Source organism: Myotis davidii, unplaced genomic scaffold, assembly GCF_000327345.1.
Source record: "Myotis davidii unplaced genomic scaffold, ASM32734v1 scaffold743, whole genome shotgun sequence".
NCBI classification, from domain to species: Eukaryota; Metazoa; Chordata; class Mammalia; order Chiroptera; family Vespertilionidae; genus Myotis; species Myotis davidii.
Window position 1 is genome coordinate 869,102 of NW_006296221.1, and position 22,727 is coordinate 891,828.

At 35.8% G+C, this 22,727-nt stretch overlaps 1 protein-coding gene across 4 annotated transcripts in view; it reads right to left on the reverse strand.

Moving 5' to 3' along the window:
- Positions 1–22,727, reverse strand: part of RBPJ (recombination signal binding protein for immunoglobulin kappa J region) — a 102,255-nt gene that overhangs the window by 55,274 nt on the left and 24,254 nt on the right. The window contains exons 1-2 of one of the 4 annotated variants that reach the window (XM_006771035.2): positions 16,251–16,343; positions 13,085–13,267 (exon numbers count right to left, since the gene is read on the reverse strand). The exons of 2 other annotated variants lie outside the window; for them this stretch is intronic. In XM_006771035.2, the coding sequence (XP_006771098.1) occupies positions 13,085–13,101 (17 nt within the window). In that variant the 5' untranslated portion in view covers positions 13,102–13,267; positions 16,251–16,343. Of the gene's footprint in view, positions 1–13,084; positions 13,268–16,188; positions 16,344–22,727 lie in introns of those variants that run through there. One more of the 4 variants, XM_015568690.1, reaches the window with a different exon arrangement.

Here is a 22,727-nt window from a genome sequence, read left to right on the forward strand (position 1 = left end):
ATCTTTCTTCTATCATTGACAGTCCCTCTAGGTTGTGGGCTGCTTGCCTGTGTTCCTGAGAAGCATCTACGGTACCAGTCTATAGAGTGTGTTTTCTTTAGTGAATTACCGGTATGTTTACCGGTAATAAACTTGCACTGTTTTATGTATATGTTTGATTACATACAGCCTTGTGACAGTTTTCCTGCATGTCATAAGCATTTGAATATAAATTAAAATGTTAAAATCAAATCTGATATTGTTTTACCTTTTATTTGGTGTGTGGAAGGTGTGCAGAAGAGGGGGTAGTCTTATACGGCGAGTATATAACAAACTCTGTATTTTGAGTGGAAATGTTAGGGGGTCGTCTTATACGCCCAGTCGTCTTATACGCCGGCAAATACGGTAATTGTTTTCTGAGATTCTGGTTCCTTTCTTCTTTCATTAACCATTTAACACACATTTAAATGCCTACTGTGTTAGGCACTGCTCTAGACCCTTGGAACACATAGCAGCAATTACATTTAAGCATGGCTCCTATCCGTATCAAATGCACTACAATAGCAGCTACAGGAGGGCCATCCTTGGGCTACATACCATGCATGCGTATCTCACTTCATTCACATATCAATCTTACAAGGTAGGTGCCACTATTCTCAGCTTAGCAACTACTGTGCTCAAGTTCACAAAATGGTGAATTTGGTCCAAAATGTAACTAGAGTATAATGTTCACGATTTTCCATATTGTGTACATTGAAATAGAATTTAATTGCATGTGAAGAGAGTGCCCAGAGAATAAATTTTTATGGGAGAATTATAAAATGCACTAATTGATGCTAAAACTTTCTATAATACAGCATAGATTTAATTTGTTTAAGTGAGGGGTCGACAGAAAACCTGAAAGGAAACTGTCATTCATTATCCTCCTAATAACTTCAGCTACTGATTAAATTTTGTAAGGGTTAAGAGTAAACTTTTCTTTGATTACTAAAAAGTGAGAAAATGTTTTCTAAAGCTGTAAATGGATAAAATTCATGAAATCTAAAGACATCTGCCATGGGAGCCACGCCTTGGCTATTGAATACATGTAAGTATATACCATAGACACGTGTATGACTGCATACGTGTATGTCATAAATTTGACAATTATCCTTGCATTTTCTATGAACAAGGGGAATAAATTACAAATGCAGTGGGAACTATGAAAGTTTCATGATTTTAGTGTTTAGACTATCAATCACTTTCTACAAAGGACATTTTTTCAGAGTTAAAAAGGACCAAGAATCTACACAGACATTTTCAGTTTAACAAAGAGGTTCGGCAGTCTTCATTTTTCTGTTGGTAGAAATTATACAAACACAGTACCAGCCCAACCTACATCAAACCATGTTTGGCTAATTTGTTAAACAGCCAAACCTTTAATACACAAGTTGGTATTCTAAAGTATTTTAATTCAGCAGGGCATCTGCCCTTTATTTTCCTTTTAAATACTGTAGATTAGAACACTTATAGATGGTATAACCCAAATAAGGTCTATTGCATAAAGGAAAAGCTATGATTCAGGTTTGTAAGGAGTTGCTGTTTCAAAGAAGCATGTCCCTAAAGGCAAAAAATTGAAAATACCAATTATCACCTTAAAACATGTAACATAGGACAGTGAGTTAAAAAGGAGAATATGCAATATGCAAAAATAATAAAATAATCAAAATTCGTATGTTCAGAATGGAGAAAAGCTTTCCAAAATGTTTCTAATAACACCATTATATGCATTAGGAAATGGCATTATGCTTGAGTGTTAATACCCAAAACAATACATTTCTTTTGAATTGTAATTTAGCTTTCTGTTATCACATGTCATATTATAATCATCAAACCTACATTTGTGGTAAAGCCAAAAACCACTCTGAAGAAGTGGTCTTAACCACAATTGAAAGCTTAAAGGATGGCTTCCTGCCAACGTGTATCTGAGCCATTAACCTGTCACACTGCCTTCATGCATTGCTAGGACAAAAAAAAAAAAAAACAGCCCCAGCAGCTGGCCTCCCAGGAGATCCTGATGGTACAAAATCTGACAGCAAACTGGTTTGCCTTGGGTGGCACTACAGGCAGCCTAATACTTCAACTACCATTCAAGGAGGTTCTGCTCAGCACAGGCAAAAGGAAAGATTCTGAATTGAGGTTTACTATGAAATAAGTAAAAGTATTCAAGCCCTGGCCAGTGCTGGCTGGCATGGTTGTCCTGTACACTGAAGGGTCAAAGGTTTGATTCATAGTCAGGGCACACACCTGGGTTGTGTGTAATGGGAGGCAACCAATTGATGTCTCTCTGGCATCAATGTTTCTTTCTCTCTTTTTTCCCCCCCTCCTCCCCTCCCCTCTTCTCTCTCTCTCTCTCTCTCATCTATCACCAATGGATTTCACGTAACCCCCTTACACCTCCTCCTTTGATTATAATGTATAAAATAAGATGCAAAACTACCATTATCTGGAGCATTTTCTCAATCTGTTGAGATTTTGCTTCTAGGCAATGTCAGTTTGGCTCAAATAAACTCAAAAAATCCCCTTCAAGTTTAAACCTTAGTTTACATGTTCTCATGCAAAATGCCTTGCAAAGCCACAATGCCATAGGTTACTGTTGTTACTAGCACAACAGTAGCAATGTTTGTTAATGAGACATGTTGACATGTCAAAAAAGTGATAATCCAGTTTCTAACAAATTCTATGAAGAACTGATATCAAGATCTAAATGGGGCTACTAACAATACACCTGAAAAGGAGTCCTTAGAAGTTTATATTCCTTCATGTAGTTTTGTTGAGTCTGAAACTGAAGGGTGATAAGAAAAAAATCTACGATATTCTAACTTAAATTACAGTGGCTGGAGAGTGAGAGATAGAACTCTAACAAACGACCTCTCACATCCCTTGTTTTTGCTGGTTGGAATTCCAGATTAATTTACAGGTGGCTATTTTGGAAGCTTTACCTCTGCTGGGCATCATCTAAACCAACCCCTCGCCCCCCCCTTTGTTTACATGTGGGCTTTCTGCACTGCTACCCCAGCCAATCTACAAAAGCAGCCATTTCTTCTTCCATAGACCCTGCTTCACCTTCCCCCATCCCTTTTTGCCTACAGTTCATGTAATTTCTTTCAGGCAACCTCCTTCTCCTCCCTCCCCACTACTTGAAGTATAAAAAATCTTGCAAAACTCAGGTATGGCAAACATGCAGTTTTTTCTACCTGGCCATGCTGTTGGCTGTTGTTTTTTAAAAATATATTTTTATTGATTTCAGAGAGGAAGGGAGAGGGGGAGAGAGAGAGACAAATATCAATGATGAGAGGGAATCATTGATCGGCAGCCTCCTGCACGCCCCACATTGGGGATTGAGCCAGCAATCCCAGTATATGCTGTTTGGGAATCAAACCGTGACCTACAGGTTCATAGGTCCAACGCTCAATCACTGAGCCACACCATGTTTAAACCCCATGCCCCCAAACTGGTCTTTTAGCTAGCGTTTTTTTGCTGAATAAAACTTTACTTACAAAAAAGACTTTCAGCCATGGAAATTAAAGATTTTTAGTTTAACATTTTGGCACCCAAATAACGGGCCACGCTTTGAAAAAGCAGAAAGGAATGCTGCTGTCCGGACTCACCGTGTGACATTAACAGAACCACCAGATGTGCTCCTTTTTTCTACCCCTCTGATACCCTGGATTGAGCAAACCTACACCTTGTGATAGAAGCACACGGTTTTATTGGAAAGTGTATTCCCTCAGTAAAGTGTCTGGAAGTAGCACACAAAATGTGATGAGATTGCTCCCTCAGTGTCCCTGTGGGGTGGGTTCCACGTTCACATCAGAATGTGATGGAAAGAGCCATCCTCCTTCCTCAGACTGGTGGGTTTAAGGGGAAGCCCTTAACTACCTTTGTAGTTTATCTTTGTCTGAGATCATTGAGCTCAGAATGACATCTTATGGACATTGCATGTAATTACTGTTTCTCCCAACCCCCACTCCACCAATGCTATTTAAGTTTAGGTATGGAAACTGTGAGAATGAACTTTTCCATGCTTAAAAGAGTACTCACCCATTTACTGGGAAGGAGAACTCACAAAACAGCAGCCTACAGACCTGAAAACAACTTCCCCATCCATTATTGGTTGAAAGGATTTTAAATTGCAGGAGTCAAAACTCCAGCCTAGCTGGCATGGCTCAGTTATGAACCAGGAGGTGACCGTTTGATTGAGGGCTCCATCCCCAGTGTGGAGTGTGCAGGAGGCAGCCTATCAATGATTCTCTCTCATCAGTAATGTTTCTCTCTCTCTCAATTCCTTCCTCTCTGAAATCAATTAAAAAAAAAACCCACAACAAACATCCTCCAAAACTTCCAGTCACTCCCCTAAAACACTAAAGGGCTTTTAAAATAAACAAGGTTGATTTGTGTGCATTTCTTTTTGTCTAAATAGGCTAAAAATGACAAGTTAGAATTGCTCAGAATGTTTTTCTCCCTTCTAAATTTAGACTGACAAGAGAAAATATTTGTGAAGCAAGCTTCTTGGGCCTAAGGTATGGATATATTTTGAGACTTATTTGTACTAGGATGGTTATTTCTGAATGAGTAGGAAGAGCACTGTAAATTGGACCAAGAAAGTTCTAGAAGGTTTATAAAGAGAAATCTTAAAAAAGGGAAATTTTATATCAGGTAAAGCTGAATAAGATTTCATTTAAATAAGCAAATTTAAATATCAAAAGTAAACTGATACAAGAGATTTGTTCTTTTTCACTGGGTTAAAAAAACAGTTTTTTCCTGTATTTATCATTCTGCTCCAGGTAAGATATTATGAAAAAGTTTTCTACTTAGAAAGCACAGATTCTATGTTTTATTAAAATAGCTGTGTTTTACCCTGGCTGGTGTGGCTCAGTTCGTTGGAGTGTCATCCCTTGCACCGAAGAGTCGAGGGTTTGATTCCCGGTCAGGGCACATAACCAGGTTGCAGGTTCGATCCCCGGTTGGGGAGCATATGAGAGATAGCATATTGATGTTTCTCTCTCTCTCCCCCTCTCTCTAAAATCAATAAAAAATAAAACAAAATAGTTTTATATTGTCTTAATAGGTACTTGATTTACTCAAGAAAACAAATGTCTCTAGAATAAGAACTAAGGTTTTACTAACAATAGGTAATCTCTATTTTTGTTTCATTATCTCTTATAGTCATTTTGAGTAAATGGATAATTTAATATTGCTTTAAATTTCTCAGGGTTCTTAAAGAGACTTTCTTAACCTGGAATTGGTTTTGAGTTATTTGAATGGCTCCTGGAATATCTCTAATATTTGCTCTCCTTATAAAACAGAAAATTTAAGCTAAGCAGGCCAACTTGATATACTAAAATTACATGGAAAGCTTTGTCAAATAAAGAGTAATTATGTGTATTTTATATACTTTTTCATTTTTAATTTTAATTATCTCAAAATGTTATATTAGAGAAAAGCAAATTTCTTTGTCTCTGCATTATATAATCAGATCTGTAACATGTCATTTTAAGTATTTTTGTCATTTACAGTCATTGTTCTACTCTTATGCTTTTGCAAATGTGTTTCACCTTCAGGAAGATCCATGGAAAAGATTCTGACATCCTAAAACAAAGGTTTCTGAGAATAAAATTTCAGATATACCTTTAAACTGGATGAAGATTTATAGAACTCTAAATAACTGGAATCATTTAACACTGGCAAATGATCAAGATACAGAGGAATTAGTTATGGGACTGAATGACTGTGGATAATTAATTTTATGCTCTTTTGTTTAAAACATTGCTAATCTTGTTACTTAATGACCTAGAGCAACTTGGTAAGTTATACCTTTGTCGTTTATATTTTTCTGCCCACTTGATCCCTCCAGAGAAAACTCTTAATAACTATTATTTTCATAACAATATGATTATTTATAAAAATTCAGTAAGAATCTGTTCTCTTTATAAGAGGACACAATTGAAAACTGACTTTATTACCAAGGCAAATAGAATGGTAATGTTTGAGAAGATTTAAAAGAGCCTATATGATCAATTGTTATTCTTGTCACATTTATACAAATAATCAGGCCAAATTTATTGAAACTACTAGAAGACTCATGCAATAGATAAGTTATAATTTGGCAATATTTGATAAAAATTATGATTTAGAGCAGTGGTTCTCAACCTTCCTAATGCCGCGACCCTTTAATACAGGTCCTCATGTTGTGGTGACCCCCAATTTCATTGTTACAAATTGAACATAATTAAAACATAGTGATTAATCACAAAAACAATATGTAATTATATATGTGTTTTGGGATAGTCTTAGGCGACCTCTGTGAAAGGGTAGTTCGACCCCCAAAGGGGTCTCAACCCACAGGTTGAGAACTGCTGTTTCAGAGGAAATTGCATTTCAATAGAAACTATAATATATATATTAGATTCTGTTAACTATCTTTAAAGTTTTCTTTTTCACCTGTAAACTGGACTACATTCTGAATTCATTTAATTTTAAGTATTTGGCTACACCCCTCCAAACTAACATTCCATTTTTCTAAAATCCTCTGATTTGGAATTAAAGCGCAGCTAGATGACTTGATATAAACATCAGAGAAATCACCATAACAGCTCATGCTTAAACAACCTCAGTAACCGGTGCTAGGTAAGCTAGCACATCTGATGACCTCACCAGAGACATTCCAGGTGCAAAGCAGGAGAATCGGATGGCCACTGCTGGCCATCACTCCCTCATTAGAAGCTTTATGCCTTCCACCCAGAAATCTCGACTGACAACCTTACAGATGCGGAAACTGCATTGATAATGTAGGTGAACCATTAACTGTTTTCTTTTGTTTCAGTAAGAAAACACTTCTTTAGATGCCTAACTGCTTCCAGTAACCTTTTAGTAACCTTTGCTATACCTGTTGCTTCTTTCCATTATGTAGATCCATAAATCAAGTCCCAGCTAATATTAACGCTTGCTCAAAAGACTGAAATAACCACTTACACCTTTCCAGAAAAAGTTACCCTTCAAAGAAATGGAAATCCTCATCAGTGGCTGATAATACTAAAATATCTCTCATCACCTAGCTGTAATCTGTGGACTTCCCTCCTCCATGGGACATGATGGCCTAGGAATAAACCTTCAAAGCAACATGGGACAACACCCTGAACATGAAAGGGCCATTTAACCATAATTAAAATCATGCAAACATTCTACAGGAATGTTTTCTTCGAAAGATCTAAATGAAAAGGGGGCAATGGTAAGAAAAAAATTTTGATGCTCTAAATTACAATGGCCTGCGAATGAGAAACCCACAGAACTGTAACAAAAGACTTCTTGGGGTCCCGGGAGCACGCCTGCACCTTTCCCTTCCCCCTCTTCTTCCCTCTCAGGTGTGCACCTCCTAAACTTTTAAGGGACCCCAGGGGACTTGCAGCCAAGGAAGCAATGGGTAGGGGCCCCCTTTTCTCTTGACTCTCCAGTGAGCTGATAGTAGCCCTGCCTTAGCTCATTTCTCTCCCATAACATTTCTAGAGACAAAGCAGTCCCACCTACTCTCTTTCCTGTTGCTTCTATTATCCTAAGCCTTTTCTTGGTTCACTGTCCCAGCTTTAATAAATGTACTCTCAAAAATCAAAAACAACAATAAGATTTCTCACATGCTTGTTTTGCCTGTTGGAGTTTCAGATTAATTTCCAGGTGGCTATTTCCTCAGATTATTTTAGCCAGGCACCATCTAACTACGGAAGCCCCCTCTTGCTTACGCGTGGGCTGTCCAGACTGCTACCACAAGCCATGACACAGGAGCAGCCATTTCTTTATTCCGACTCTGCTGGCCCTGCTTCACCACTTCCACCCTTTTGCCTACGGCCCAAGTAAATCCTTTCAGACCACCTCTTTCTTCCTCCCCCCTGGTAGTTTAGACTCCATGACCCAAGACCAGTCTTTTGGCTAGTGTTTTTCATCAATAAAACCCAAGATTTTTACATTTAACATAGGAAAACCTGCATATACCAGATGCAGGTCTCCAACAAGTTCACCCAGGCAATTTTTTATTGTAATAACAATATTCAAATGCTAATATAAGACCCATTATGTCTAAGCCACTAATAATGATGTGGCTAACAATTCTGGGCTTTTAAAATGGTGATAGCACCTAAATTTAAGAAATTCTCAATGCTAAGTATAAATCTGAAATTGTCATTTTAATTGTTGATTTTCCCCCCTGGTTATCCACCAATACTTTGGTTTGGTTCTATTCCTCAAGAATAAATACTAGTGGTCTGGCCATTATACCAATGAACTGCTTACTGTGAAAGAGGAACACGACCTATCCTCCGTAAGTTCTTTTCACTTTTGGACTACTTCCTAGGACCTACCTTTTATGTTACCACACTCCTCAACTAGTTTTCAGACTCAAAAGCACTGTTCCCATATTATTCTAAACAGGAAGAATTTAGAACAAATATTCTTGTTTGTTCAGACTGCATAGAAATGTGGACAGGGCACGGAGGGGTGGTAAGCGGAAAAGAGAGAGAACACTGAAGTATGAGAGAGCAGTAAAAAAGACAGACAGATTGCTGAGCAAGTGTCAGCCACAAGCAGAAGAGAAATAAAAGAGTATGGCGTGTCTAGAGTCCATAAAAGGGCAACTGTCTACCTTCTAACAAACCAAATCTGGAAATCCCAAACATGGAAATGTTTTTGTTCAAACAACAGCTTTTCTTCTGTAGGCTATGAGCACAGATCACAATCATTCTTGCCCTATTAAAAAAAACAAACACAAAAAAACACCAAAAACTCACTGAGTATCTACCATGAGAAAAAACTGTTGAATAATTTCATAAACTATTTCCAAGTTTTGTCCCCCCAAAGTCCAGGTCTTTTCTAACAAAACACTCTAAGACTCACAGTTAGTCTAGAGCAGTTAGTCTAGTTCTCAACTTGTGGGTCGTGACCCCTTTGGGGGTCGAACGACCCTTTCACAGAGGTCACCTAAGACCATTGGAAAACACATATATAATTACATATTGTTTTTGTGATTAATCACTATGTTTTAATTATGTTCAATTTGTAACAATGAAATTGGGGGTCACCACAACATGAGGACCTGTATTAAAGGGTCAAGGCATTAGGAAGGTTGAGAACCACTGGTCTAGAGCTTCAGTCTCTCCCCATCTGTAAAACAGGAATGTTAAGTCTAACCAACTGGAGAGCTGTGTGAAGACTAAGGATGATATTCATTCAGTGCTACCTATCATGCACTCAAATTTTCTCTTTAGATTTACAAACCCCAACTCACAAAATAGCAGTGATGACAAAATCGTAAAAATTAATATCATTTCAAAAAATAAGAATGCTTTCTTAAATGTCTGCTCAGTCTCTCCATATGTAAATTAAGAAGTAGGAAGGTAATGACAGGACAGATAGCTATTTTAAAAACTTTGTATTAGCAAAAGTTCATTCATTTGACAAATATTTACTGAGTTCCTCCTATGACTAGACCCAGTCCCAGGGGTAGGTACACAGGAGTCAATAAAACAAAATTTATATAATTGAGGGGAAGGGAGTTGAGGGGATTTGAAAATTGGCTCCAGTTTAGTCTACCTGCTCCAAGTCACCCTTGTTTAATCTATACTTATATGGCTTAGTTTTTCCACAGGAATTTCAACAAAGAAAAAGATTGCACATTGTTCTTTTGCTTGGTGGTAACCAAAGAATATGGACACAGTTTTGAAGAAACAACTGCCACAAAGTGACAGCAGGAAACCCTGCACTCTCAGCAGGATAAACAGCATGAGGTAGAAAATGATGAAGTCCAGAAGAAACCGGGCTGAAATAATGATGAAAAACCAAGCAATGCTACTGATATGAGTAGGAAGAATTGGATACTCTGAAGTAGAGTAAGTAGGTCGGGTGGGGATGAGGGGATTTGGGGAAACAAAGTAATAGAAAAAAGGACTTCAACTCCCCCCTTCTCTGAATCCATAGACTCTTATTCTCTGCTTCCACCAAAAGTAGCAACACATGCCTGTACACACTGGTGCAAAGACAAATCCCATCAGCATGGTAGTGAACTCACTGGTTGGGAGTTACTACTTTATCTCTTGTAATTTCAAAACAGGATTTCTAAGTTTGGTATGTCGGACCCAGTTCAGAGCAGGAACTATGTATATCTGACTCAATTTCAAGAACTTGCAGAGAAAAATGAATTGTGCTTATTATCTTTTAGCCTTTTATTCAAACAAAGATTTCTTCCATTTTCAACTCCCAAGTATAGAAAGCTAATGTAGAATTTACATTGTTATGAAACAATTTACCAAAAATCTTTAGTCTGTTTTCTATTGAGGAAAAAACTGTATTTTAGACACAATCTTAAAACATACATATCACTCTATTTTATAAAACAGCTTTGATTAATGCCACTCCAAGACCATGCCTGTTATGTCCTATTCTCCACTCCTTAGACAATGTCCTGTAACAACCTTCACTTCAAACGATGAGGATGTTAGGGGGAATCCTTGAAGGTGATGAAGAGACTAGTGCGTACCATTAGAAACTACAGACTGACCTATCCCACTCATGTCTCAGCAAGGCAAAACAATACAAAACTAATACTGCTCCTGAGAGACATCTGTGATTATGGGAGGCATACACTTAGTGGAACTAAAACTATCCAATCAATATACACATAAAGTGTATACATTCTGTTTATTTCAGCATTTTAAAATTGAAACAAGTTTAAAATACTGTTTTCTATATTCAGTGCACTCTGATATTTTAGTTTTTATTCTAAAATATGTCTTATTGCTGGTTGTAACCCACTAAATCGATTTCTTGACTCACTAATGAATGGGCTACAACCTGCGTTTTGAAAACCACAGCTTTAGAAGATGCACAAAACAACCATCATCTTTCACTGATGAGTAAACACCCAAAGAACTGAAAACATCAGTTGAATAGTGATTGTTTATTGAATTCTAGGAAGATCAGAGGATAAAGTGTAAGACTCAAGTTACAGAAAAATGTAATAGCACTCCAGCCCCCAGAAGAGTTTCCTGTTCTGGCATTTAATCATCACCACTTTTAATAACTGGCTTCCTACATACACAACCCTGCACTAAGTGTATGTAATTTACACACATAAAATGCAATATATAAACTATATAATTATGTACTTGTTATATTTTAAATATATAAATTTATTTATTTATTTTGCCCAGATCATTCTTACAGCCTGTCAAAATAACAAAGTAAACTCTGACTGGGTGGTTCAGTTGATCAAAGCATCCATCGTCCAGTACACTAAAAAGGTTGCAGGTCTGATTCCTGGTCAGGGCACATACTTAAATTTCAGGTTAGTTGCCTGGTTGGGGCCCATAGGAAGGCAACTGACTGATGTTTCTCACATCCATGTTTCTCTCTTCCCTCCTCTCTCTCTAAAAAAAAAAAAAATCAATAAACATATCCTCAGATGAGGCTTAAAAATAGTAATAGCAGCCCCTGACTGGGTGGCTCAGTTGATTGCAGCATTGTTCCATTACACCAAAAGGTTGCAGGTTAAATTTTCAGTCAGGGCAGGTTCCATCCCTGGTTGGCAATCAATCAATGTTTTTCTCTCTCTCTCTTCCTCTCAAAAATAATAATAATAATAATAATAATAATAATAATAATGGAAACATGTTCACAAGTGAGGATTTAAAAAATAATAATAATAATGATCATAATAAAAAAATAACAAAGTAAGTGTTTGATCTGAAACACAGGTCAGTTGGCCCCAGAGCAAACCTAAGCTCTTGACAACTATTATAAACTCTTCCAAAAAGATAGGAGCTCCCAACTCTAGCTGTGCATCAAGAATCCTCTGTGGAGTTAAAACAGAACTAGCAAATAATTAAGAACTAACCCAGAAAGAGATGTTTAAAGTTGAATTAGAAAATATTAGAGACATATATTTTATAAACCATGTATCAAATATCATAGTTATGTCAGAAGAAATCTTTTTGGACAGTAGATACTATTGTGTGCCATCAGACATAAAATACCTGATTCAAATGATTGCCATCACTCATTATGGACTAGAATTTAATATAAAGCAGTTTTATCTTAGGTTTGATAACTAAATTCCTTTAAGAATTTAACTGCTGAAATGTCAAAAGGATCTTAATATAAGATAGTCTAGCTAATAAAGATTACAGACTGTACCAGTGTATTCTATTCAATTTATCTATTCATGATTTAAAACTCTATCTTCCCAACATATTTTCCTTCATTACCTAAAAGATAAATAATTCTGAACCCAATGTAACAATGAATTCAGCATTCTGCCTGGATTGATTCACTTCTACCACCCTTAAGAAATCATTTAGTAGCAAGCACACAGTACAAAACTAGGAGGTTTCCAAGGTTTTAAATAATAAAGAAATGGTTTTGCCTACATCACTCAAATTAAATGTTATGAACATAAAAACCTAAAAGATTTTTGATGGTTAAGGGGGTAATACAAAACCTGGAATCACCACGACTAGCAACCACAAATAACAGTAGGACTACATACCACAAACACATGAATGATTAACTGTATACATACAATACCACTATTAATAATGATTCATTTTCCTCCCAGTAAAAAATTCTGTGTAAGACAAAGCAAGCACAAACTATGAATGGTCCAAGTAAGAATTATTTTGTTTGATAAAATTAATACCCCAACTACTTCCCGTTCAGGCTACCTACCATGAAATAATAGCACTGCAGAGAAACTAGTCTGACACAAACCAGAAAGGTAATTACAGACTAACACATGAATAATCCTAAACTATCTGGTTAAAGAAATTACAACTCATTACTATTAAAATCTAGGGGAAATATCTACACTACTGTCTTCTCTAACCATTTCAAAAAGAAAGAAAATCCACTCATCAAGCTTGTGATATATAGCTTTTTCCTTACAAAAATACTACTGCCATAAATCCATAACCACATCTGCAATCTAATATTAAAATACCTGAAAATACAAGATAATTAAACACAGAATCATGAACGTTCATTCTATCCATGACCTTGGGGTCACTGGGAGATTTCTAAAGCATACCTTTTAATCCACGCCATGGTACTTCAAGAACATGTTAAGGTAAGTCACAGCTTGGGACACTTCGATGCACCTCAAAACACCTCAGCCAGTGTATCTGTATCATTCTCTTTTCCTTTTGAGATCATAATGGTTCCGAAGAACTATAATGCTTCCATTTGAATGATAGTCTCATAATTTCAATGACTTAAAAACAAAAACAAAAACAAGGACTTAAATGTTGGTATGTTAAGCCACTAGTACACTGTGTTAACTGCTGCCATGACTAGGAAAAACAAAGCTGCCATTACGATTATGTAACACTGTCATTTTTCATGTGAACCCTATATGAATGAGGAGTATATGCCAGCAGTCAGAATGACAGCTCTTGCTTCATTGAGGTCTACGAAAACCCCCCAAAAATCTGACCCAATTGATTCTTCAATTTTCTTCTCAAGGAATGAAAAATAACCTAAGACAGATATTTGCCAGGTCCACCTCTAATTAACCAACTTTTGTGTAGAATGAGAGCTGGAAATCACCCATACACCTGTATAAAAGGAATTCACTAACTGACACAACAGGGGTTCCTACAAACAATGCCCCTCCTAGTGTTAATATTACTGAATCATTTTAATTACATGGAAGTCATTAACTTAAAGAGAGCTCCTTCCGTTTCCAAAGTTTACTTCTTTGAAGAGCATACATATAAATGAATAGATAGGTGGCTAACTATCAAGTTTTACTGCTGCTCTGTGATTATCTTGGCAGGTTCCTCCTCACCCCACCCAACTTTCTTATATAAAAACATTAAAAACATTTCATTATTAAAATAATACAGTAAGAAGTGTTTGTATCACACTTTAAACCTATATTTGCTTCAAGTTTGGTAATTCATAGTTAGAAGAAAGAAAGAATACTCAAGCTATATAAAACTAACAAATTATGAATAATCCACACATGTTATAAAACAATTAAAATTACTTCAGGATGACTGATCAGGAAATTTTTAATAAAAGCAATCTATAAAAGGGCTTCCAAGAAACGAGAAAGCATGGAGAAGTTCTGTCACACCCTGGGTTTGTGGAACAGCTCATGTAAAGGTTAATAAGCAGGGAATAGAAGATTACAAAGGCACAGCTAGAGTTAAAAAGTATGTGCTAAAGAGAAAGTGAAACTAATTTCGTGTTTGTAAGGGTAGATTCAAGTGATGAAAATCTTTCAAGTCCATTGTCAGAAAAATTACATGTTTCTGAGATTTAGGTCTACTGTAAATTGTGGAAAACACAGGTTACAAAATGTAGGTCACTCTTCAGAAAACTGACGGTGGCAGAACTGCACATGGGTAAGACCTCTACAAGAGTAGGTGGGAAGAAACTAATGAACAGAAACAAAGGCCCCCGCCCAATGAAATCACTGCAGCCACAGCCATCTTTTTAACTTATCATTTTACCACATTAGTGCAACATCCCGAGTTCCCAGTACAGCTTTAACCCACTTAATGGCTCTGTATTATGTATACAACTTCCTGGAAGGACATCTACATTGTTTCCTATATTCTGTGCCTCCAAATCAATGCATCCTACACACATTCATCAGGTTAATGTTCTGAAGTGCAGCTTCAAATAAGAATAATGTTAACCAGTGGGAAATACAGCAGCATATAAATATGTTAGATAATAAAGAATGAAAGCCTAGATCTGATGCATTTACTACCATGTTAAATTTTCAGAACCCTAGTCTACAAAGGAGGAAACTGAGTTTCTCTGGTCAAGTGACTGGATCCAAGAATATGTGCAATAAGAGAATAGAACTCAGACTCAAAATCTAGATCTTCTAGCTGGAATTACAGCACTTTTCTGCTATAATATTGCTGTAGAGCACTGTTGGGGGAAGAGGGTGGTACTGGGGCTAAACTAACATTTGTTGACAACATTCCAAGTAAGTACCATGCTAAGCACTTGATGTTACTATTTTTCATCCTGATCTACTCGAAAGACTGACTAGTTGCCTCCTTTTACTGAGGCTCATTCAGGGAGATTAAAGTGATCTGCTTAACATAAAATATCAAAGACTAAAAGTGGTGGGACAGATAGTTGATCTCACATGTCCAACTCTAAAACCCACTCTCATGCAAAAAAAAAAAAAAAAGTCCAGCACATAAGTTTATTTTTCAACCTGAATGATATAGCAATAATTTAATTTTATAAATGCTTCCTACTCAAAACCCAGTCAATGCATATAAGCAGGTTTTTAGCTATGGTTTAGCAAGAGACTATATATATATTTACTAAAGCCAATAAGAAGGGTCAGAATTATATTTAATCCCTTAAATCAGAAACTTCATTTGATTCCTACAAATGAAATCTTTTCATTGAGTTATGGACTTGAAGATCTTTTAAAGCTGACTTGCAATTCATAGTACTGCCCAATTTCCAGCTTGGCCCTGTCCCATGAACTGCTACCAGCGTCAACCTAATGGGAAGATAAGTCATTGGAGGTGATGGAGGTGAGGCCAGTCAGTTATCAGTAATAAAAAGGACAAACAAAATAAAATAAAGTGATCAGCTCTCTACTACGTTTTTAAGAGATGATTAAACTAAAAGAATAACCAAAAGCACTCAAAAACAAAAACAAAAAATTCCTCAAATTAAGGACAGGAAACTCCTAAGCAACTTCAAGATTTGAATGGAAACCATGTACTCATACTGCATTCCAAAACTAACTGATGTAGCATACTAATGTATTTTAACATCTTAGATAAATCAAAGAAACTTTTTTTAAAATTTCTGAAACAAAATATTGCAGAATTATATCCAAGGTTTCAAAGCTGTTACAGTAAGAAAATTAACAGGCCACTTAAAAATATCTTAATAACAGCATTAACTCTTCTATATAACTCATTTTACAAACATTAATGTCCAAACAAGTTAAAAAGCGACACTAAAATTTTACAGCTTTTAAAATACATCTAGGTAGACTTACTCCCTAAGTAATTAAGTTTTGACAAGGAACGAACACAAAATTAAGAAGGAAGTATGAAAGAAAGAATGTAGGTTGCTGGGTTTGGTTTAACTGGACAACTGCATTCTCATAGGGTCTTTTCTGACCCAGCTCTGGTCTCCTACCAATAAAGATGCAACAGATAGGTTCTCTCCAGACTGGACTTTGTACATTTCTCAAAACATACCATGGTGCTTCCAGTCTCTGCACATGCTATTTCAGGAGCAGTGGTTCAAATAAAATTTAACATCACATGATAATACTGAAAAGAACAATATAAATAATAAAAATATAATATAAAAATAAAGGAAAAACAATAAATAGATGAGACTAGGGGTAAAAACAAATTTTTTTTAATATTTTCAGTGCCTACAATGTATTACATACTATATGCTTAGCCAAGTTGGTGTTTTTACATAAATCTCATAGACTTATTAAATGTAAAAAATTTCTGAGAAGAAAAATACTGAAATTGAGTTGATGAGGCAGTCCAAATTAAAAGCTATAATTTAAGCAATGTATTCTACTATAGACACTTGAATTTTAAACAAGTTTTGTCAACCAAGTACCTGGAAACAGTCTTATTATATAATGACAGAAAATTAACCATTGCTACTATCAAAAGTATGAAAATGACATATGCTAAGAATTTCAACTCTAAACTAGTTTTTGTCATAAGAATTTCAAATATAAAGCTAAACCTCATTGAGTAATTTTCAAAGAATATTTCCAAGAATCATAAACGATTCTAATTCCCATCTCGATAGTAAAACTGTAATTCCTTTCCAATTAAACTCTGGGGACAAGGGTATGTCAAGCACCTATAGTTAAAAGACTGAACTCAGGATCAACTAAAAGACACTTGTAATCTAGCAATTCTAGATGATGAAATATTCAGCTAATTTTACTTTAAGGGACTCCGAACTGGGGAAGCTCTTTTCTTAAAATGTATATCCTAATTTTCAGTAACACTGAAAAAAACTTCAATCAAACTGCCTGCTCTTGAAGTGGCCAACACTCAGGGTTCAACTGGGATATTCCCGCAGTTTTGGTTAGAATTCTAGATGGCACAGCACGGACAAGCATAATTTAAATGTAAATACATACATGCATGCATGTGCATGCACACACACACACACACACACATACATACACACCCCTATCCTTTTTCTAATGGATTAGTGTACCTGGTTGGAGACCAAAGCTAGGAGGGTAGGGACAGGGGAGAGAAGATGGAAGAACAGTGGTCCCAAAGTACTGAGTAAAGGATGTTAAAGAAGGAAAAGTAATAATCTAGTAAATCAGCCCATAAAAAAACACTATTCCAAACAAGCAAATCAACAGAAGCTTCTTTCTAGAATTTGAGAGGAAACTAAGTAAACAAATGCTAAAGATCATAAATCTACTTCATTTATACTTTTTATGTGTCTATTTGTCTATTTATAAAAATCTTTATGGGTGAAATGAGTTTCTCCCTATTACTTAGTTTCTCCTTTCATTTAGTTGCTTAGGTCTCTTTCTGTTTACAATAAACTGTAAATTTGGGTAGCTTAAAAGATTATGTAGTCATGAGTGACAAAGACTGTGCTAATCAAGTTCTGAACTTGGAGTCAGGAGTCATAGGTTAGAAACTTACTTGGATATGTAAGTTCTGACCAGTCACAACTTATCTGTAGATAATACCATTACAAAATTGCAGTCGTAGTGCTTAAATAATGCTGTATTGTGAAAACACCCAAAACACTGCCTGGCAGGGTAGGCACAAACATTTATTGACTTTGAAGGCAGTTTGGGAATTAGTTACTGCTAATGCCACAACTCTAAAATCAAAATAAAACATTTTCCTAGGAAGATTTTAATTTAATGCTCAAGAAATACTTAAAGTTAAAAATAATTTCACACTTAACATTTATTCTAATTGTGTGGGTAATGACCAAATCTGTGGCTCTAATTCATGCCTTCAAGCATCCTCTCCTCATTTTCTTGTGACAAATTCTCTAATTCAACAAATACCTGAACATCTATAACATGACCAAAATCCTTATCAGCATAATTTACATTGTAATTAAAATGCCAACTGGTGGTTAATGCTGTGGAGAGAAACAAAAGGAAAAGATAAGGATGAGTGCAATTTTAAATAAGCCCTTGCTAAGGTACTATTTGAGCAAAGATCTGAAGGAGAAAGGAGGATTCCGGGCAAAGGGAATAAACAAGTCCAAGAACCCTTGAAGCAGGTGTGTTTTAGCAAGAAGGTCAGTGGCTGGAACACAGGAAAATCGCAGAAAAGGGTTTTAGGAAATGAGAGGTTGAGGTTAAGTTTGTGAGGACTGGTGGGAGTATGCACACATATGTTCTGGGGGACACCATAAGATCATGAAGGTCTTGAGCTTTTCACTCCAAATTTTGAGTCAAGGAAGATCAAGAGCGAAGGCGAGGAAGATCAGCATGAGTCTGGCTGCTGAGTGAAGAAAGATGGTACGACATAAGGGAAGAGCAGTCTATTGTGACTATGCAGGTTAATGATGACAGTGTCTTACACCATGGTGTCACAAGTGATGAAACTATGAGCATATTTAAAAGACAAAACCAACACCATCTGCTAACATACTGGATTGTGGAGTTGAAGAAAAAAAGGAAGAGAGCAATGGTGACTCCAAGGTTTCTAGTCTAAGCAATCCAAACCATGGAGTCTGAGATGGGGAAAGATTTCAGATTTAAAGAAGTAATTGGGTTTGGACATAATAACAGAATATGCTTAGATAATCTAATAGTTTGTCAGAATTTTCTGCAAAGGATAGGGAGATGTGACAAGTAAGATTGGCCAGTTTTTGCTTGCAGCTGGATTTTTTTTAAAGAACTGATGATGTAAATGTATTATGTATTAAACAAGTAATTTAATAATCTTAGTATTTTAATTATGCATCCTCTGCCATATGTACTTGAGAGTATTAAAAGATAATATGGTAAGAATATTAAGACAATTTCTAATTACAGAGACTAATTTAAGGGAGACGGTCCAATAAAGGCAATTTCAGCTAAGAAGAGTAACCTATTATCTGATGCTCTCCAGTCAAAATGCTTGTCTCAAACCTATAGCTTAGAAATAATGAGTTTAACAGACAACATTCATGAAGTGCTTTCCACATGCTAAGCAATCATTTAAATACCAACTACCTTTTCGTAGCTTATCTTTTACGATGAGGTTGAAAGAAATTAATTAAGCTAAAGAACTATCCTTTAGCCATCCTAAAATAACTATTTTAAGAGTCTCTAGGAAATTCTTTTGATATGTTGCTTTTTATTACCATTCTTCATTTATATTTTATATTCTCTTCATGCTTTTCAATTTTCCAAAGCCAACTGTTATGAAAGCTTGATAAGTAGTAATTTGTGTGGGTGTATGTTTTAATAGGAAAGGAACATGAAGGAAAATTTTATGTTAATGAGTTCCAAAACAGAACACATTTTCCTGAGGTGAAACTGTATTAAAATGTTATTAATAGAAGTCACAATTTCAGGCTGTGGGCCTACAAGTACAGCTCTGCTAAATAAAAATGGACTGCAAAGAACTTGGAAAGTAAATTTATATTTTCTAGAGAGTAATGAATAAAAAGAGAAAGGAACTGCCCTAATATACTTAATTTCACCTAGCTATTCTCATTTTACCTTAAATTATAAAATTACTCCCACAAAATAATCAAGGTGTTGGAGACAGTTTTACAATTAACAGGTAACACCTACGTGATGGCAACTCAATCATCCCTATTTAATGATACCCATAGCGCTTAAGTTATTTCATCAGATACAGGGGCTGTTTTATTTCATCTACCTAATAATTCAAATTCTTTCCAAACAATTCTCCAGTCAACCAGACTAGAACACCTTCTTTGTTTTGGGCATTTCAAAGTATACATAATTTTATACAAATTATTTAACACTCAAAATAATCCAATGATTATATTAAGAACTCCAGGTCTTCTAAATCCAGTTAATTTTATACTATACCTTTAACCATCATGGTAATACTATAATACTTTGCTTATCCTACCACAAATAGGATAAGCATTTTAAGTTATTCATGATTTTTTTTATATACAAAGTAAGATCATGAAGGTCTTGAGCTTTTCACTCCAAATTTTGAGTCAAGGAAGATCAAGAGCTAAGGCGAGGAAGATCAGCATGAGTCTGGCTGCTGAGTGAAGAAAGATGGTACGACATAAGGGAAGAGCAGTCTATTGTGACTATGCAGGTTAATGATGACAGTGCCTTACACCATGGTGGAAGCAGTGCAAGTCACAAGTGATGAAACTATGAGCATATTTAAAAGACAAAACCAACACTGTCTGCTAACATAATCACCCTTGTGGCAACAAACAGAAGATCTACACAAGAGTTCAGTGTTCTGAACAATTTTACAAACTCAATTTAATTGTATTCACCCTCCAATAACTAAAAACAAACAAACAAACAAGAACCCACCCACCCCCCCAAAAAAGCATCCTGTGTTCATCAGCAGATAGATGGATTTTAAAAATGTGGTATATACATACAATGAAATGCTATTCTGCCTTCAAAAGGAAGAAAATTCTGACACCTTATGTATACACCATCAATGAACCTTGAAGACATCATGCTAAGCGAAATAAGCCAGTCACAAAAGAATACTGTATGACTCCAGTTATAAGAGGTACCTAAAGCAGTCAAATTCAGAGACAAAAAGTAGAGTGATAGTTACCAAGGGCTCAGAGTAAGGGAAAATGGAGATATTGTTCAAGGGTTCAGACTTTCAGATTAGGAAGATAGAAGAAGAAATTCTGGAGATGGATAGTGGTGATGGTTATACAACACTATGAATGTACTTAATACTACTGAAGTGTACAGTTAAAATGGTTCAAATAAATGTGGCAATTATAAAATAGCCATGGGATGCAAAGTACAACATAGGGATATAGTGAATAATATTGTAATAACTATGTATGTGCCAGTTGGGGGTGGGGGGCTCACTTTGTAAGTTACAAAAGTATCTAACTAGTATGCTGTACACCTGAAACTAATGTAACATTTAATGTCAACTGTAATTGAAAAATAAAATATCAAAATGGTTAAAATGGTAAATTTTATGTCACAATAAAAAAAATTCCGAACATATTTCATGGAAATACATCAACAATGGATAGTAACTTATCTTCTTCCTTATATTTTAATAAAATTTCCCTTTATTTTACCTCAAACCTAGTTCTCATTCTATTTTTATCTTCATAAAAGGCACCACCTATCCACTAGATAGCCACAACATTGAATCATTTCCCTTCTCATCCTAAGCCACCAAATCTCACAGATTTTATCTCTGTATCACTGCTTGAATCTGATTTCTTCCTGTCATTTCTAATGCCATGGCCTTCAAAATAGCACATGATCACTGTAACAGCCGCACAATCTCCCATCCTCAAAACCTAGCCTTCACAGTTCATCTTGCAATAAAGCTCGTGTAAAGTGTTTCAAAAGGCCTCCATTGTCTATTCAAGTTTAAAGTTCTGAACAACACATTAAAAATTACTTCCTTACATTACAGTTAATTATAAGCATTGCTGCATTCCCCACTAAGGCACAAACTATCAAGGACCAAACTGTCTTAACTCATCCTTTATAAAAGCTTAAGGTATTCAAAAGTCTTGGCTGTAATAGGTTTTCAAGAAATACTCCTAAATAGAATTTGTTGAAAACAGTTCAGTGCATGATACCAGACAGTTCGTACATGGGATGTGTTTAACTTCCCATTAAAAATGTTAACAGGCAGTATCAAATCAAATAAAGATCAATAAGAAGGTTTACTAATAAATGGAGTTCCATTTCAACTTAACTTGGTTAAATGAAAGCTTTGAGTTTGGAAAAGAGAGTAAGTCTCAAAAACCATGAGATGACACAGGCAAAAGTAGAAAAGTATATAACTTTTAATGGCATTTAAATAGAAAACAGTTAATCTCTACTGTAACCTAAGGGGAAAAAAACTCTTTATATCCCCTTTACATCATGAGGTTCAACACCAGTGGTTCTCAACCTGTGGGTCGCGACCCCTTTGGGGGTTGAACGACCCTTTCAAAGGGGTCGCCTAAGACCATAGGAAAACACATATATAATTACATATTGTTTTTGTGATTAATCATTATGCTTTAATTATGTTCAATTTGTAACAATTAAAAAACATCCTGCATATCAGATATTTATATTATGATTCATAACAGTAGCAAAATTACAGTTATGAAGTAGCTAGGAAAATAATTTTATGGTTGGGGGTCACCACAACATGAGGAACTGTATTAAAGGATCGCGGCATTAGGAAGGTTGAGAATCACTGCTCAATACAATTACTGCTTCTGTATATTCTAATTATTTGATCAGTTTGCTGTGTAAATCTTTGCCAAAATACCAGTATCTTTTACCATATTTTGTGTATATGATCCTTGTGACCTATATTTATGTCAAGACAAAATCCTGTCTTCCTATAAATATTTTATCCTATCTTTATTAATAAAAGAAACATGGTAATTGGCATACAACGGCTACCCTTCCCATTGGCTAATCAGGGCAATATGCAAGTTAACTGCCAGCCAAGATGGCGGCCGGCAGCCAGGCAGCTTGAAACTAACATGAGGCTTGCTTGCTT